The 17,499-nt window shown below is 42.8% G+C and overlaps 1 protein-coding gene across 1 annotated transcript in view; it reads right to left on the bottom strand.

Moving 5' to 3' along the window:
* Positions 1-17,499, bottom strand: part of LOC140232159 (autocrine proliferation repressor protein A-like) — a 190,564-nt gene that overhangs the window by 133,928 nt on the left and 39,137 nt on the right. The window contains exon 3 of the mRNA XM_072312303.1: positions 565-630. Within this exon, the coding sequence (XP_072168404.1) occupies positions 565-630 (66 nt within the window). The remainder of the gene's footprint in view (positions 1-564; positions 631-17,499) is intronic.

The following is a 17,499-nucleotide window of genomic DNA, read 5'->3' on the forward strand; positions in this document are numbered from 1 at the left end:
CCATAGATTTTTCCAGTGCTTACAATGTATTTCCCTTTCTTCTCCATTGATGTCTTGAAGTCTTAAAATATTGGATACTTCAATTAAAAAAAAAAGAAACACACCAATGCACCATCACTGGATTTAGCACTTCCGGTAATGGCATGACTGTAGTCTTGGGAGACACGCTCACACTGTCAGTCACCCTCCATGTTCCCGCCAAGGTATACACGTGTATGCCAAAATCAGTAGTGAGGGCATGCATGCAAAGTAATCCCTTAAAATTTGCATAATATACGTACAGTTTCTTGACAGTAATGTTGGTATTCTCATAGTACTTATCTTTCCAAAAAGAATTTGAAGTAAGTGGTGCAAACTGCTTATGATATAGATCTCACACCTGTGTTAAAATGTATTATTCATCCATTCACGTGCTCGCCAAAATATACAAAATTAGAATGATCCTGTTTAGTGAGTTCTCTATATTGAAAGAATTGTTAATCGAAATTGATGTTATTGTGGACTTACTACAGACGTAGGACCTATATCGCCTGCAGGGCAGCAGTCAACTACATCAGTACTTACGATCCCGTAGCAACAGCAAGCAGCGATGTAAGTAGTGTCTCCTGATCTTTCAGTGGGTCTGGGGGACTAAGCAGTAAATTGAATTTAATTGAATTTAATGGTTTATTGATATCAACATATCAGCCAAAGGCCTAACTGTGACATTTTACATCCAATGAATAAAAACAGAATACATCAAAATAGCTCCAAAAACGATTAAAGCACACACACACAAGAAGAGATGAAGTACACGTAGATATTCATGATGAAAGAAAAAAGTAAAATATACTTGTTCTGTGAAATCTACATATCTCACTGGGAGGGGGAATCCTGAGAGGAAATATTGCACATGATATATATATATTTCATATTAATGAAAGAAATACCCGGTTTTGTTGTCTCGCCTCCCATTTCTCTCTCTCTGCCTTTCTCTCTCCCTCCCTCTCTCCCTCTCTCTTTCTCTCTCTCTCTCTCTCTCTCACTCAATAAACGATTCTTACATGTATACTTGTATGGCCAGAAGCGGTCCGAAGCAGACAAAGCAGTCGTAAGTCAACTAAGCCTTTAACCAAAATTTGGAGTTGCCAAAACGTAATGAGTTATAGTTAGGCCAAAGAAAAATATTTGTTTGCCCTTAATTGTCAAAACCCAAGAGGGTCGGTAGGTCGGTTTTTTTTAATACCCTTTTTACCCATGTAATTTTGTAACTTTGGCAGGGCATCTCGTAATACACTCATCCTTCTGGCAGTACTTCGAGTTCTAGTTCAACTTTGTACAGGATGTGGCGCAAGTTTAATGCACTCAAAACTCCAAGGGATTCATTCAAATTTACGTCTTGCCAGGGTCCGTATAGGCAAGACAGAAACACTCACTGACATACACTTATAACGTTCATCTTTGGGTGCGTTTATCAACTCTTTTTCTCAGCAGAAACAAGTTTTCCAAACGGCTTTCAAGGAATTTTTACGAGTTGATAAACGCAAAGCTGTTTTGATTATGGGGTTCGGAAGCCTTTTCAAAAGCCGCAAATTTGTGCTTTCAGAAACAAGTTTCCGAAACAAGTTTCCAGAAACCTGTTTCTAGAAGCCCTTTGAAGCAAGATAAACGCAAAGCTGTTTTGAAACGGCTTTGTACTGCGGTTACAGTATATGACCCCTTTTGTTAAATTTTGCAAACAGCTTCCAGTGAGATGCTGGCAACTGAACTCAAAACAGTTTTGGTGCCATGACAGCTGGTAACGGATGCTGCAAAAGTAGCCATCTTGGCAGTCGCGCTGCGCTGCGCCGCGGCCGGTACGGTAGCTAGCTAGCTAGCGCAAAACTGCGACCAGCAGACCCATACGCATAGCGTATTACGCTATGCGTATGGGGCTTCTGGTCGCAGTTAGCTAGGGCACTACCTATGCACGTGAGCCAAAAGGGTAGCTAGCATGCAATGCATGCCCGAACACGATTACGACGGGTCGATGAGATGAAAAAACATTTTTAGACTTTTTTTTTTCATTCTTTCTGTAGCTTAAAATGGATAATTTTGAGTTTAAAACCGTTCACAAATTTGCAGAAGATGAAATTTGTGGAAAAAAAATTGAAAGAGCAAAAACAAACAAAACAAAACAAAAACGACCTGACATTTCCGTGATTTTCGGTCGGTCGCGATGGGCAAACAAACCATTTCTTTTTTGGCCTTAGTTTTTGGTTGTCTATCCTTAACTTGTTTGATTAAATGTAGTCGCAATAGGAGAAATTTAGAATAATTAACAGTATTAACAAAGAGGAAGAGTATATTTCACGTTATAAAACGCAACACAAATGACCCTATGTGTATTCGTTAGATATGAATAATCCAAACGGCACAATCATTCATCACATCAAAATGATGAAACCTCAATATATAGTTAAATGCAAATATCAAATATTCAGACGAGATACAGGGATGATTTCCATTATTGCTTTCCCTGTTACATGGGTATATCAATGTGTTATGAGGTGGGCGATGCAGAGATGATTGGTTATGCAATTTGATAAGCAAGAATCTTTGAGTTGATGTATTTAGAAACAATGTAGAATAAGCAACACGCATGAGGTATTATAACCAAGTAGTTTATTAAGCGATATAGAGGATTAATGAATTGTAAGTTAAATATATATATAGTCAAACCTGTCTATAGCGGGAACCAAAGGGACATGAAAAGAGTGGCAGTTCTAGACAGGTGGCCACTATAAACAGCTTATCCGACATTTTGTGTAAATTTCCTACATGTACATTTAGTATCGTATTCATCTACAAAAACTTGCTTGTACATGTGTGTAAGTAGAGACATGTGTGTTTTATACATTGAACCATGCCGGTATTGATCGAGTTGTTGCACATGACAGTCTTGTGGCATGCGTACAGCAAGCAAGCTTTTCATTAGTGCATTACTATTTCTGATGGCGGGTGAATGCAGCGGTGGCAGTCACGAAACGTTAGCCATGAACAACCTGCAAAGCAGAATACCACACTGAATTATCCTCCCGGCTGCAGCTTTGTATTGGTCTGTGGCCCCTGTTACGGCACATTTTGGTAATTTACCAAAATGTGCCGATAGTGCACCTATACCTGACGGGATCAACTGTTACCAAAATGTGCAGTTAAAAGTGGATTTGCCTGCACATTTTGGACAATCTGCACATTTTGGTAAGTGAACTAAAAACTCATGGATGGGCTTGAGATTTTATAATATGGTCAAGGAGTTAAGGTGATATGGTTCTGCTGCAGCAGTAAAGACAGGCAAGACACTTATTTAGCTCACCCGAGCTGAAGCCTCGAGTAAGCTATTGCGATTGCTTTTCGTGCGGGTATGCTGTGTGACCTGCGTGCCAGGTGCGTGGGCTTGACAACTCAGTGAAGGAATTCCTCTGAAGGAATGCAAGAAGTACCACAGAATGTCATTAATTTGGCCGCATACGGGGACTACGAAATACATGCGTGGGAGTTGCCTGCGAGGTGCTGCCGCTAAGGGCCTCCTACTGGCGTTCTGCGTGTAGGCCTACCTCTGCGGGCAATTCCCACGACTCACCCGGAAAAAGTTTTGGTCATGCTGTAAACTTAGCAGCGGGTAAATCGGACTTGCGTGCGCACCTCCGGGCAAATTAATACGGGCGAGATACGCGCTAGGTACTGTCAGGTGCGGACCAACTGCGGAGAGCTCAGGGTAGCAAATTTGCTTCCCCGCAAGTTAAACTCTCCCAGATACGGTATGACAAGGCCTTGAGCATGTTCAAAATATGTTCCGAGTAAGTTGCGGGGGTACACGCAAAACACCAGTAGGAGACCCTTACCGGCAGCGCCTTGCAGACAACTCCAACGCAGGTACTTCGCAGTACCCGTAAGTCGCAGAAAACGGATCGGTTTCAAAGTTCTCACGCAGGTCAAACGGAATACACGCAAGTAGAAGGTAAGTAGCACGCGTCTAGCAAATAAGACACAAGTGCGAAACTCGTAAACATTCTTGTCCGCCCGCAGAAAATTTTTCTGCGTGCTGGAAAAAAATCTCTACTCGCAACAAGCCCACGAAGCTTGCGTGCGACTTGCGAAGAACAATTTTTGCTACCCAGAGATCCCCGCAGATGACCTGCACGTAACAGTACTTAGCACGTTGTGACGAAGCATAAGGAATATAGGGCCTATCATAATGAATATGACTAATAACATATTCATTGCACATTATTGTGCTTGGACATAGAGCTGCAGATCGGTCCAGGCAGACCATCCAAAGTAGAAGAGAAGCCAAACTGCTGATGAGTGTCTTTCTCGAAAATGAGAAATGCTGAAATTGCTGAGAAGCTTCATTTTGGGAGACAATGTATATAATAACAAATTGTTTCTGGGAGACAATGTACATAATAACAAAGTGTTCCTGGTAGACAATGTACAGAATAAGAAAGTGTCTCAAAATGCTGATATGACCTTTCTTTGCACGTTACATAAGGTATCCTGAATTCGATGAGAGGGATCACACTTGTTTAAATGGTCAGCTGTAGGCACCTGGAATCGAGTCAAGGGAATACCAGTTGTAAAGAAAAGGTATAACTGGTGGAAGTCTGACACTGGTCAAAACAAGATGAGGAGTGACAGTTTTATCTGCCCCATGAGTACTAGCTTTAAGTTGACAAGGGGGTAATGTGCTGACATTAGTCCCTAGGTGCTGACACTAGTCTTTATTGTGCTGACACTAGTCTTTATTTTGCTGACAGTGCCTTGTGGAGTGTCCACTTCATAATTATTCATCAGATGACCAATGGTCATCTATATGATTGGTTAATTGTGTCGGCAAGGGGAGGGACATCTATGTGCCATATTTAATGTTACATTTTAATTTGGTTTCCAAGAGGGGCGGACTCAGTAAAATAATCATATGCATGAAGCTTGAGAGCCTGAAACAAAACCAGGGTGCAAGACCTCAAAATAGTTAGTTACAACTCGACATCTTCAAGTAGCTCATTGAGTGAAGAATCATTTCACTCCAACTGTACACATCATTTTCGACTGAATAAAAGTCCAGCGGACACCCAGGTTCACATACGACTTGTGTGGAATGGGACTTTGATTTTCAACGACTGCCGGTGTGTGTGCAGGTGAATGATGCGTGAAAGGTACGCCAACATCCATGAGTGTTGAAAACCTCGTTACACTTGGTGGCAGCGGTGGGATGAACTCCCATGAAATTGCAAGCAAGCAACCATCAGTTGAGACTGTTTCTGTGTGATCCAGAAATATCACCTGAGTAGCCGAGTAGCAACCATGCTGGTTGTGATGTTGCTGTTATAGAACAGTTTCTTGAGACTCAGAAGTTTGGCGAGTCCCAACATTGAGAGAACAATTTGAAAAGCTAAGCTGAGCTGCATGAAGTCAGTCGTCTGCAACGCAGTTGTGATGTCTTCAACGCTTCCGACATTGGGCTGACCAGGTTGCAGACAGACGCCGGTCCAGGGACGGGCTGAGACGAGGACGTGGACGGTGCCGTCAGGACGGAGTCTGGGACCCAGGAGGGACGAGACTACACGGAGCAGCAGACAGCTGAGCAGGGTGACCACAACACATCGCCAGGGACGATTGACAGGGAGAGCAAAAGTCTTATCGTAGGGGGTAAGTGAGCTTCTCTCGGTCAATTTCACGGCAAGGCAGAGGGGGTAAACAGTACTACAAATAATCACTGTTATATCCTAAGTGTTGTGACAGGTTGTTGTTAAGACTGTATTAACATGGAGGGGGAAAGCAACTTAAGTCAGTTAAGAATGCAAGAGTTGAGGCAAAAGTGTGAAGAGTTGGGGCTGCCACATGAAGGACTGAATAGAAATCAGTTGGTTCAGAGCATAGAAGAGGCAAATAAAGGGCAAGTTTCATCTCAGCCAGAGGCGACTGTTGTTAGCACAGATGGGGATGAGGCCCAAAATGCTGCTGCACGCAAAGAGTCTTTAGAAGAAACGCGCATGCGCTTTGAATTAGAAAAGTTGAGAATGCAAGTGCGGCTAGCAGAGCTAGAAAAAGAAAAGCGTGAAAACATGCCTGGCGCAGCACCTGGAAATGCAAGCGTGGTGGAGGGAGGTATTAGGCGGCAACTTCCCTTTTACAAAGAAGGGGAGGATGTAGATGTATTCCTGCGTACTTTTGAAAAGATGGCCCATTTGAATAACTGGCCTAGGGATGTATGGGCACTACAACTGGCCCCACTGTTGTCAGGAAAGGCCAGAGAAGCATATGCCAGACTGTCATTAGAGAGTAGTAGGGACTACGACGCAGTGAAAGCAGCCATACTGCGTAGATATGACCTGACTCCAGATGCGTACCGGGTTAAGTTTAGAGAGTTGAGAGTTGACAAAGAAGAGACGTACACAGAATTCTCTGTGAAGCTCTCCGACCTGTTAGGGCGTTGGCTAGAGGGGGCGGGAGCAGACACAGATGTTGACAAATTGAAGGAGCAAATCCTTATGGAGCAAATGTTGAAGCAAGTCCCCTATGACTTAAGAGTATGGCTCCGGGATCATGAGCCGCCAACACTTCAGGCCATGGCGAGGCTCGCAGACCAATATGTGCAGAGTAGAAAAGGAATGGGAAAGCCCCAGGGATACACAGGAGGCAGACAGGACCTCAGATCATTCCCTAAATCTGGAGGAAAGCCCAGTTTTGGGAGCGGGAAAGGGGAAAACATACCCCAGAAACCGGTACACAACCAAGAACAGAAAGGCAGTCGGGGGAAGATACAGTGCTATAAGTGTGGCAAGCTAGGGCACATAGCAGTAAACTGTCAGAACGCTCAAAAATCTACCCCAAAGGAGGAAAGGGATGCAAAACAAGGCCCTGCATACTTCTGTAGATCTAGACCCCACAAATTCTTAGAGGCATACACTAGCCAGGCTATGCTAGGAGGAAGAAAGGTGAGCCTATTGCGTGATTCAGGCTGCACCCATTCCCTTGCTAGAGTAGACGTAGTAGACCCTGACCTCATTATCCCAGGAGAGACAATCCATGTTAGGGGTTTATTCATTAAGAAAGAGCTACCAGTGGCCAGAGTACATCTGACGAGTGATGCCTATGGTATTCAGAAGTGGATTCGTGTGGGAGTAGTCGATGATATTGAAGTAGACATGATACTGGGCAATGAACTTGTCCATGAAGAAGACCCCGAGTTGAAAATGCCCGTAGTGAGTGGAAAGGAAGAGGGCTTGGTAGTAACACGGAGCCAGGCTCGCGTGGAAAAAGAAAAGGTAGAAAACGAGAGAACAGAGAGGGAGAACTCCCAAGTTCGTGTGAGAGACTTATTCAGCATGAATGAGGGAAATGATGAAGTAGTTGATGCTGACAAAGCTCCCATGGATGGGGAATCTCACGAGGGGGAAGAAAGTAGCCACAAAGCAGGAGAACAGATGGGGAAGAAAGAATCCATAGACTCAAGAAGTAGAGGGCACAGCCAATTAGACATGGGGGTAACAGAATTAATTCAAGCCCAGCAAGAGGACATAGGCCTAAAGTCAATTTGGGAGAAAGTAGAGGAGGAGGATGGAAACACGAAATGCTACTTTTATGTGGACAAGGGGGTGCTCATGCGTAAATGGTCTGGTGCAAATCAAGCCCAAGGGGAGGGATACAGACAAATAGTAGTCCCTAAGCAGTACAGAGGAAAGCTGCTACATATTGCACATGACAATCTGACGGCAGGTCATTTGGGGGTTGGTAAAACACAACAGAGGCTGATGCAAAATTTCTACTGGCCAGGGATATTCCGGGATGTAGCAGAATTTTGCAAAACATGTGGTCCATGCCAAAAGTGTGCAAGTCAGTACCGGGGAGGGAAGGCAAAACTAGTGTCAGTCCCAGTGATCGGCAGGCCATTCAGGAAGGTTGCTATGGATATTGTGGGCCCCTTACCAAGAAGCAAAAAGGGCAATAAATACATTCTTGTCCTCTGTGATTACGCAACACGTTATCCCGAGGCAGTACCCCTCCCCTCAGTAGAGGCTGAAAAGGTGGCAGACGAACTGATAAAGATCTTCAGCCGAGTAGGGATTCCAGACGAGCTCTTAACAGATCAGGGGTCAAACTTTATGTCCCTCCTAATGAAACAGCTGTGTAGTAGTCTGGGTATCAAGCAGCTAAGGACCAGCCCTTATCACCCCCAAGCCAACGGACTGGTAGAGAGATTTAATGGGACTTTGAAGGGGATGCTGAAACCGTACACTACAGAAGGGGATGTGACCTGGGATGAACTCATCCCCTATGTGTTGTTTGCATACCGAGAGGTTCCCCAAGAATCAACGGGATTCTCCCCATTTGAACTTTTGTATGGGCACAGAGTAAGGGGACCCCTAGATATCATTCGGGAGACCTGGACAGGTGAAATTCCCTCACAAGAGAGCATAGTGACGTATGTGCTAAGGAGCAGAGAAAATCTGGCCGCAATCACGAAGGCAGCCCAGACAAACCTAGCCATGGCCCAGAAGAAACAACAAGTGTGGTATGATAGGAAAGCCAGAGCAAAAGACCTGAATGTAGGCCAAAAAGTGCTGGTGCTACTCCCATGCAGCACTAATAAGCTAATGGCTAAATGGCAAGGCCCCTATCCAGTGATACAAAAGCTGAGTGACGTTAACTATGTGATTGAGATGGGGGACAAAAGAAAGAAACACCGCGTGTTTCATACAAACATGCTGCGTGAGTGGCGAGAGCGGGAGAGTACATTGTACATAGACGTTGAAAGTGCCGAGTGTGAGGAATTAGACGAGGTCATCGAGTCAATGACCTGTGAAGTGTCCCCATCTGAGGTCAAGATACCAGACTACCTCTCAGATGCACAGACGAAACAAGTGACTGACCTAGTAGGGGAGTATAGCGACATCCTTAGTGACAAACCTGGACGGACGGATGTAGTGAGACATGACTTAATCACTACAAATGACCGCCCAATCAGACAGAGGGCATACCGACTCCCACATGCGTTAAAAGATACAGTAAAGAAAGAACTAGATGAGATGTTGGATGCGGGAATCATCTCCCCTTCCGATTCCCCATATGCTAGCCCCCTTGTGATTGTTAGAAAGAAAGATGACACCCTTCGACTTTGCGTCGATTATCGCAAACTTAACCAAGTGACTGAATTTGACGCATACCCAATGCCCAATATAGAAGCCATCATAGACGAGCTAGGAAAGGCCAAGTTTATGACCACGATCGACCTGACAAAAGGGTACTGGCAAGTTCCCCTAACCGACGATGCAAAGAGAAAGTCTGCATTTATTACACCCTTTGGCCTCTTTCAATTCAATGTGATGCCTTTTGGGATGCAGGGCGCGCCAGCCACCTTTCAGCGGCTTGTAGATCAGGTGCTGCGTGGATTAAGCAAGTTTGCGACTGCGTACATAGATGACATTATCATCTACAGTGAATCTTGGGAGCAGCATCTGGTCCATGTCCGGGAAGTGCTAGAAAGGTTGAGAGCAGCAGGCCTAACAGCAAAACCCAGTAAGTGTAAAGTCGCCAGGAGGGAGGTACTCTATCTGGGGTTTGTTTTGGGAGGGGGTTGTGTGAAACCCGAACCAGCTAAAGTGGAGGCAGTAATGAATTACCCGCAGCCTGCAACAAAGACGGATGTCAGAGCCTTCTTGGGCCTAACAGGCTACTACAGGAAGTTCATTCCAAACTATAGCAAAGTGGCAGCCCCACTCTCGGACCTCACTCGTAAAAGTGAACCTAGACTAGTTAGGTGGAACAACGAATGTGGCCAGGCATTTGAGTCCCTGAAGAAGTCCCTTGCTTGCTCACCTGTGCTCAAAAATCCTGACTTCTCCAAAGAATTCATCGTACAGGTAGATGCCTCAGAAAGGGGAATTGGAGCAGTTTTGAGTCAAAGGGATGATGAAGGTGATGATCACCCAGTGGCATACATAAGTAGAAAGTTACTGCCAAGAGAGCAAAAGTATGCCACTATCGAGAAAGAGTGTATGGCAATCGTGTGGAGCATCCAAAAATTCCAGCCATACTTGTTTGGACGACAGTTCCTCGTACAGACCGATCACAATCCTTTGAAATGGCTCCACACGATGAAAAATCAAAACCCAAGACTGATGAGATGGAGTCTGGCACTACAGACACACTCAATGAAACTTGAGCACAGGAGCGGTAGCAAAAATGGGAATGCAGACGGTTTGTCTAGAATGTAATATATCTGAAATGGCATGACATGACTAAGATGGCGGATGAGGTAGTACTTGTATGTCATATTTTCAGTTAAGATATAACTGTAAGTGTTCATGTATGCTAATTGTATGTTGACAAAAAAAAAAAAAAAAAAAGGGCAAAGTTAGGTATTCGTGTAACTGGCTAATTTCAACTCCTAAAGCAACCGATCATGGGAAATATATACATGTTATAAAGCCAGACTAGGCCCGGTAAGCATGCAATACCTACCGTTTGAATGAAATAATTATGTGTGTCAACTCTGCCTTGCCAATAGTGAAAGAGAGCTCACAATTGTACCCTAGACATAACATGTTGAACATTGCTATCCAAAGGAAACCGTGCATCAAGAGACTGAGTAACTAGAAGTCAAGAGATTCGAATAATCAGCGATGAACCCGAACACACATGCATATTGAACTAGCATGGACACTTTGAAAACTGGAAGTGTGTCGTCATTAAATGTGACAAAATATGCACTGACTCAAGAAATATGATCGATTATGCTTCTGGTGTTATGTACAAATGCATGAGTAATAATGTTTACGTGATTTCGTGATTTATGATTTAATAATGATTGTTTCATTTCATACAGAACAGTGACTCGCAAGTATCCATCCAACTATTCTAATTTGGGTATGAAAAGGGTCTTAATGAAGTGAAAACTTTCAACTGCATTCCATTCCCTTTTCATTGTCTTGGGTAGGGGGATGTCTGTGACGAAGCATAAGGAATATAGGGCCTATCATAATGAATATGACTAATAACATATTCATTGCACATTATTGTGCTTGGACATAGAGCTGCAGATCGGTCCAGGCAGACCATCCAAAGTAGAAGAGAAGCCAAACTGCTGATGAGTGTCTTTCTCGAAAATGAGAAATGCTGAAATTGCTGAGAAGCTTCATTTTGGGAGACAATGTATATAATAACAAATTGTTTCTGGGAGACAATGTACATAATAACAAAGTGTTCCTGGTAGACAATGTACAGAATAAGAAAGTGTCTCAAAATGCTGATATGACCTTTCTTTGCACGTTACATAAGGTATCCTGAATTCGATGAGAGGGATCACACTTGTTTAAATGGTCAGCTGTAGGCACCTGGAATCGAGTCAAGGGAATACCAGTTGTAAAGAAAAGGTATAACTGGTGGAAGTCTGACACTGGTCAAAACAAGATGAGGAGTGACAGTTTTATCTGCCCCATGAGTACTAGCTTTAAGTTGACAAGGGGGTAATGTGCTGACATTAGTCCCTAGGTGCTGACACTAGTCTTTATTGTGCTGACACTAGTCTTTATTTTGCTGACAGTGCCTTGTGGAGTGTCCACTTCATAATTATTCATCAGATGACCAATGGTCATCTATATGATTGGTTAATTGTGTCGGCAAGGGGAGGGACATCTATGTGCCATATTTAATGTTACATTTTAATTTGGTTTCCAAGAGGGGCGGACTCAGTAAAATAATCATATGCATGAAGCTTGAGAGCCTGAAACAAAACCAGGGTGCAAGACCTCAAAATAGTTAGTTACAACTCGACATCTTCAAGTAGCTCATTGAGTGAAGAATCATTTCACTCCAACTGTACACATCATTTTCGACTGAATAAAAGTCCAGCGGACACCCAGGTTCACATACGACTTGTGTGGAATGGGACTTTGATTTTCAACGACTGCCGGTGTGTGTGCAGGTGAATGATGCGTGAAAGGTACGCCAACATCCATGAGTGTTGAAAACCTCGTTACACACGTATATCTCACCGTATTCGCCCAGAGGTGCGCACGCAAATCCTTTTTACCCGTAACCATGTTAAGGCCTTGTCACACCTTTCCGGGCAAGCTACGCGGGCTTGTTGCGTGTGAGGATTTTCCAGCATACCGGACAATTTCTGAGGGCGGACAAGGATTTGAGTTGAGCATATGTGTCTTAAATTACTTGCTGGATGCGTGCTACTTATGTTCTTCTTGCGGGTATTCTGTGTGACCTGCGTGCCAGGCGCGTGGGGGCTGACAACTCAGAAATTCATCTGAAGGAATGGCAGAAGTCCAACAGAAATGGCAGAACGTCATTATCTTGGCCGCGCTGACCGCATACGGAGACTGCGAAGTACCTGCGTGGGAGTTGCCTGCGAGGTGCTGCTCAAAATTTGGCTGCGGGTAAATCGAACTTGCGTGCGCAGCTCCGGGCAACTACGGGCGAGATAATTTTCCTGCGTGCTGGGAAAACCTTACTCGCAACAAGCCTGCGTAGCTTGCCCGGAAAGGTGTGACACGGTCTTTAGGCTGCCGAACTCATTCGATGGGGACAAAAACCAACTGAACTTTCAATTTGTTTTGTGATGATTGTGGAGGAGCAGAAAGTTACCAAAATGTGCCGTCAATGTCCTGCACATTTTGGTAATTTACCAAAATGTGCAATTTACCAAAATGTGCCGTAACAGCCCCTAAAGGCAGATTAAAGTCTGTGAAACAAAATTGTTAACCGCTGGTCATATCACCCGATAATTATGCTACGTGCCAAGTTTGGCGAATATCTACTGTAAGGGTTTCAGGAAGAAGCTGAATATGTGAGAATTCCGCCTGCCCGCGCCCTTATACATTCATAACTTAGCTTACTGTAGCATTCTACAAGCTCCATCACTTTTGTAAAGGAGATTTTTTACTATTTGTTTAAACCTGAAATGGGATGCTGTTACCCTATGGATGCTTCTTGAATTTTCAAGAAGAAGATGAAAATGTGAAAATTAAGCCTCTTCATATTCCCCCCCCCCCTTCTTGGGCCCCCCTCATCTGACATAGCCTACATTATGCATAAAATGTACTTACTATATAATGTAGAACGGATTTATCTCTATCACTTCTCGTTAAAAAGGATTTTCTCAACAATCACTTAAATTTTGGGCTTCGTCTCACCCTAACCATGATCCGGATCATCCCCCCCCCCCCCCAAATCCGGACATCCCGGAACCGGAATCTAATGTCTTTATAGCACTAACTTAGCTCTATCTTTTTCGGTTCGACGGAAGAAGACTAAATAATTCCAGAGTTTATGAGGGACGCTGAGGCTCCCCCCCCCCCCCCACCGGCGTTCTTTATTTCTTTGCATGTTTGTTTGTTTTTTGGGGGAGGGCTCATTTCAACAAATTAAGATCATATCACCATAAAGATGCTATCTGCCAAATTTGGTGAAAATCAGTGATAGATGTTTTAAGAAGATGCAGTAAACGTGGAAAACCCCTTCTCCCCCTCACCCCCCCCCCCATAAGGGCAACCCTGCAATAAAATAAAAACGGTTAAGGTTCATGAGCAGTTTCGTTGGACATCGAGTTCATCTTTATACCATCGGTACGCAGTACCAGGGAGGTGACCTCCCTGGTACATGTAATACTAGCTATATTGAAATACATGATTTTTACATTGAACATTTTACAAATCCCGGCGAGATGTCTTTACATTTCCCGTTAATGAAAAACGAGATTTTTACATTTACCACCGTTTTTTTTTTTCAAATCCACAGCCCCCCCCCCCCCCATCGGATCTCTAAAAAATGTCATCAGCCGGTAAGCACCGGGACTCAACACATATAAGGGGGGGGGGGTGCCTCATATCCGTCGATCCACGTTACGCCACTGAACTGGGCAAAACAAAAGAAGAGCTATCACAAAAGTTGTTAATGCAGTAGTATATGATGGAGCAAACTCAGAAAATTTTGGTGTAATCACATATGCATGATATTATGTATGATGTACATGTACACTATTATAATGCTAGCAATGAGTTTTGACATTTGCGGTTGACGCGTTATGACACTTGCTGGTAATTGTGGAATTTACCTTCATCCACCCACCAAGTTTCATCCCATTTTTTTACAGACAGACGGACAGACAGACCAGGGAGGTGGGAAGACACTCCTCCCACCTCCCTGGACAGACAAACGTTCATCAAAGTTTAGAACGATTCACTTTTTCATTATTTTAATGGAAGCAATGAGTTTTGACATGTGTGGTTGACGCGATATGGCATTTGCAGTAAAAATGGAAATTTTTACATTTGTGGTCATTTTGACATTTGTGGTTGACGTGTTATGACTTAAGTGGTGATTTTGACATTTGTGGTTGACATGTTATGACATTAATGGTCATTTTGACATTTTGTGGTTGACGTGTTATGACATTAGTGATCATTTTGACATTTTGTGGTCGACGTGTTATGACATTAGTGGTCATTTTGACATTTGTGATTAACGTGCTATGACATTCGTGGTTATTTTGACATTTGTGGTCGATTTTGACATTAGTGGGCTCTACAACCCCCTCCCCCTTTGTGCTTGGAAGGGGTCAAAATAGCTTGGCTTTATAGGGTTAACATGTATTTTCTCTAGGGGAGATTTTTCAGTGGCAGCATACGGCAGGTAGCCTCTATGGCAGGTTTGACTGTACTTGATTATCTTTGCTCACTGATTCTTTGAACCAAAGATGACTGCCGGAATCATGGACCAAAATTATGATTTTTATAGCACGGCCCGGAACTGATTAGTTATCGAAAAGGAACTGGCAATTTAGTACCACCAATCATGCAGAGACCATTATATAAAGTAGGCCTACCTATTGTTACCTAAGAATTGGTGAAACTAGTCGAATTTTACATAATGATAGTGTTTACAACATTTCTTGAACACAATCCGCTTTAATTTGTCATGGAAATATCTCAACACAACCTGTTTTATCTCGTAAAGTAAGTGCATTTCGCAAATGACATTGGCTGAGCGATGAATTCGCAATGTACACTACAACTGCACATGTATTTTTTTTCTCGAAGCATGTTTAAAATGTTTTTGGGACACTTTTGACCAAAACAGGTGCATAAATTTATTATCGAGCGATGAACGTCCATGTGAAGTAGGTCCCTGATCTGACCATAAAACTACAACATATGAGCATTCATTGCTCTTTAGTTACTTCAAACACCCGTTTGTCAAAAGTGTCATCTTTATATTTTAAACATGCTTTCCTGCTTTGATCTCATTATTGACCGCCTGAATAAAACCAAGACGGCGCTTTGAGATATCCAAAACTATATACCTGCGTAACTAGATAAATCTCTCAAATCGAGAAAAATTACATGTGCAGCTGTAGTGTACGTTGGGAAATAATCGCTCAGGCAATTCAATTTGGGAAATCTTATACTTTACGAGAGAAAGCAAATATTTTTACAGGTTCATTGTGATTTGTAACCAAATTTTTCCCATTTTCGCACATAGTTTTAGTGTAAACATGGACAATAACCGTAGACGACGTGTATTTCTTACTATTAAGCAACCCTGCATGTGTGGCCAGAAGTGCCTACTTCAGTAATTACCAATTTCTGGTAGAAAATTTGTTATGTTTTCAGGTTTGCTGCTCCCCATCATGGTGTTTATTCAAAGGCAGTTGAATCTAAAGAGGCACCTCAGCCAAATAAGACCGAAATGACGGAAACGGTTGTTGCGACATAAATTGTCACCCCGTCAAAAATTGTCGCCCCCTGAAACAGGCGACAATTTGTGACGGAGTTAGCGGCTTAAATTGTCGCCCCGTCACAAATTGTCGTCTGGCGACGATTTATGGCGAGGGCTAACGGCAAAAATTGTCGCCCGCCCTCGAAGCACATTTTGGGGGGGGGGGGTAATATCATTCTTGACATAGTCATTGAAATACCAAAACATAACGTACATGGCTACATCCATGCAAACAAGCCATGTAAAAAGTCACGGTGAGGTTTCAAGGAAGTGTGTATGTACGCGCGCACATGATAATTGAGTGTCCGTTCGTGCGTGCACGCGTGTGTGTGTGTGTGTGCCTGTGTGTGTGTGTTATTGTATATTATGGAAGAATGTGTTTATTATGTGTTTTGGCTGCGCGTGGGGAGGGGTAAGCTGTTGCTGGTATAAACGTTATATTGATTTTATCAGCAGCTTTGAGTTTGATGGGTTTGTTTGATGGATTTGTATTTGAATTCGGAGTGGTATTGGAAAATTTGCGTTGTTTGCATTTAATTTCTGTACTCTTCGTTTTCATGATATAATTGGCTGTAGTTCAGAAATAGTACCCACAAAATTTGCACATACGTCGTGAGAACTGCACAAACTACGCAAAACTGGTTTGCGGGTATATTATCGGAACACATGCTTGGAAACATTTTTCCGAATGTTTGACTTTGCCATTTTTTTTCGACATTCGCGTCATTCGCAAATCTATGAAAATTGTTCACTGGTGATGAATTCTCTTATTTCTTTCAGTGTCTGCTCTTTGAAAACTCTCGCACACAAGCACTTATGAAATTTGAAGTGTATCGCAAATCGATTCCCTTATTAAGTACACTACTAAAGGCACTTTGGTGAAGATGGGGGAATGTTGTAAGAAAATTGTCAGGAATGAGGATAAGCAGCAAAGCACATAGACCTGAATGGTATCATGAATATGAAGACTTTTATTGCAAAATGAGCCTATAACTCCATTCTTATTAAATAGAGATATTTGCAATTAAAGTTGCTGAAGAAAACAAAAGACAAAGAGTAATAAGAAAACAGAGGATATTTTCAATCATAACTTCAGGAATACTCCACGTAATGTTACAAGTGAGGTATCACTGGAGAGATTTAATTTTGTTCTGTTACAAAAAAAAAACCCACCTTGTTAATTGGGACAGGAAAGGGTGGTGTGTTGTTTCAGTCCTCGTTATACTGAGTTTCTACTGTACTAGCCCATTGTACTAGAATTTTAGTGCCCAGAGAGGCGGTATACCTGTAACCTACTTGTTTCCCTGTAACATATACCTGTATGTTTGTATTTTTCCCCCTATATCACACGAGTTCATACGGTTAAGGTTTGCTTATCAAACTTTATATTTTGCAAATTGTCTTTGTTAGATTTTGCCGAATCGATCCATATCTTGTATTGCGATTTTGTTTTGTACTAGCATATCCCAATGGGGTTATTGAGATGAAAAGTAAAAGAAAGTAAACTTAACTAAACCAATTGGTTGATACGTTACATGACTGCCACAGCACGTTATATTCATAGTTGTTCCGAATGTGAAATAGAGCCTTCAAGGGGAGGGGCAGTTTAATACCGCGAAATACACTTTTTCAAACTGAAATTTCTCGGCCGAGTGATAATGACAAAATGTACTTATGTCAATACATATGTACGAGTCGCTTCTGTATATAAATGTATTTACCAATTTCAGTAAGACCTAAAGTATT

The sequence above is a fragment of the Diadema setosum genome, chromosome 8 (genome assembly GCF_964275005.1).
Source record: "Diadema setosum chromosome 8, eeDiaSeto1, whole genome shotgun sequence".
In the NCBI taxonomy this organism is placed as follows: domain Eukaryota; kingdom Metazoa; phylum Echinodermata; class Echinoidea; order Diadematoida; family Diadematidae; genus Diadema; species Diadema setosum.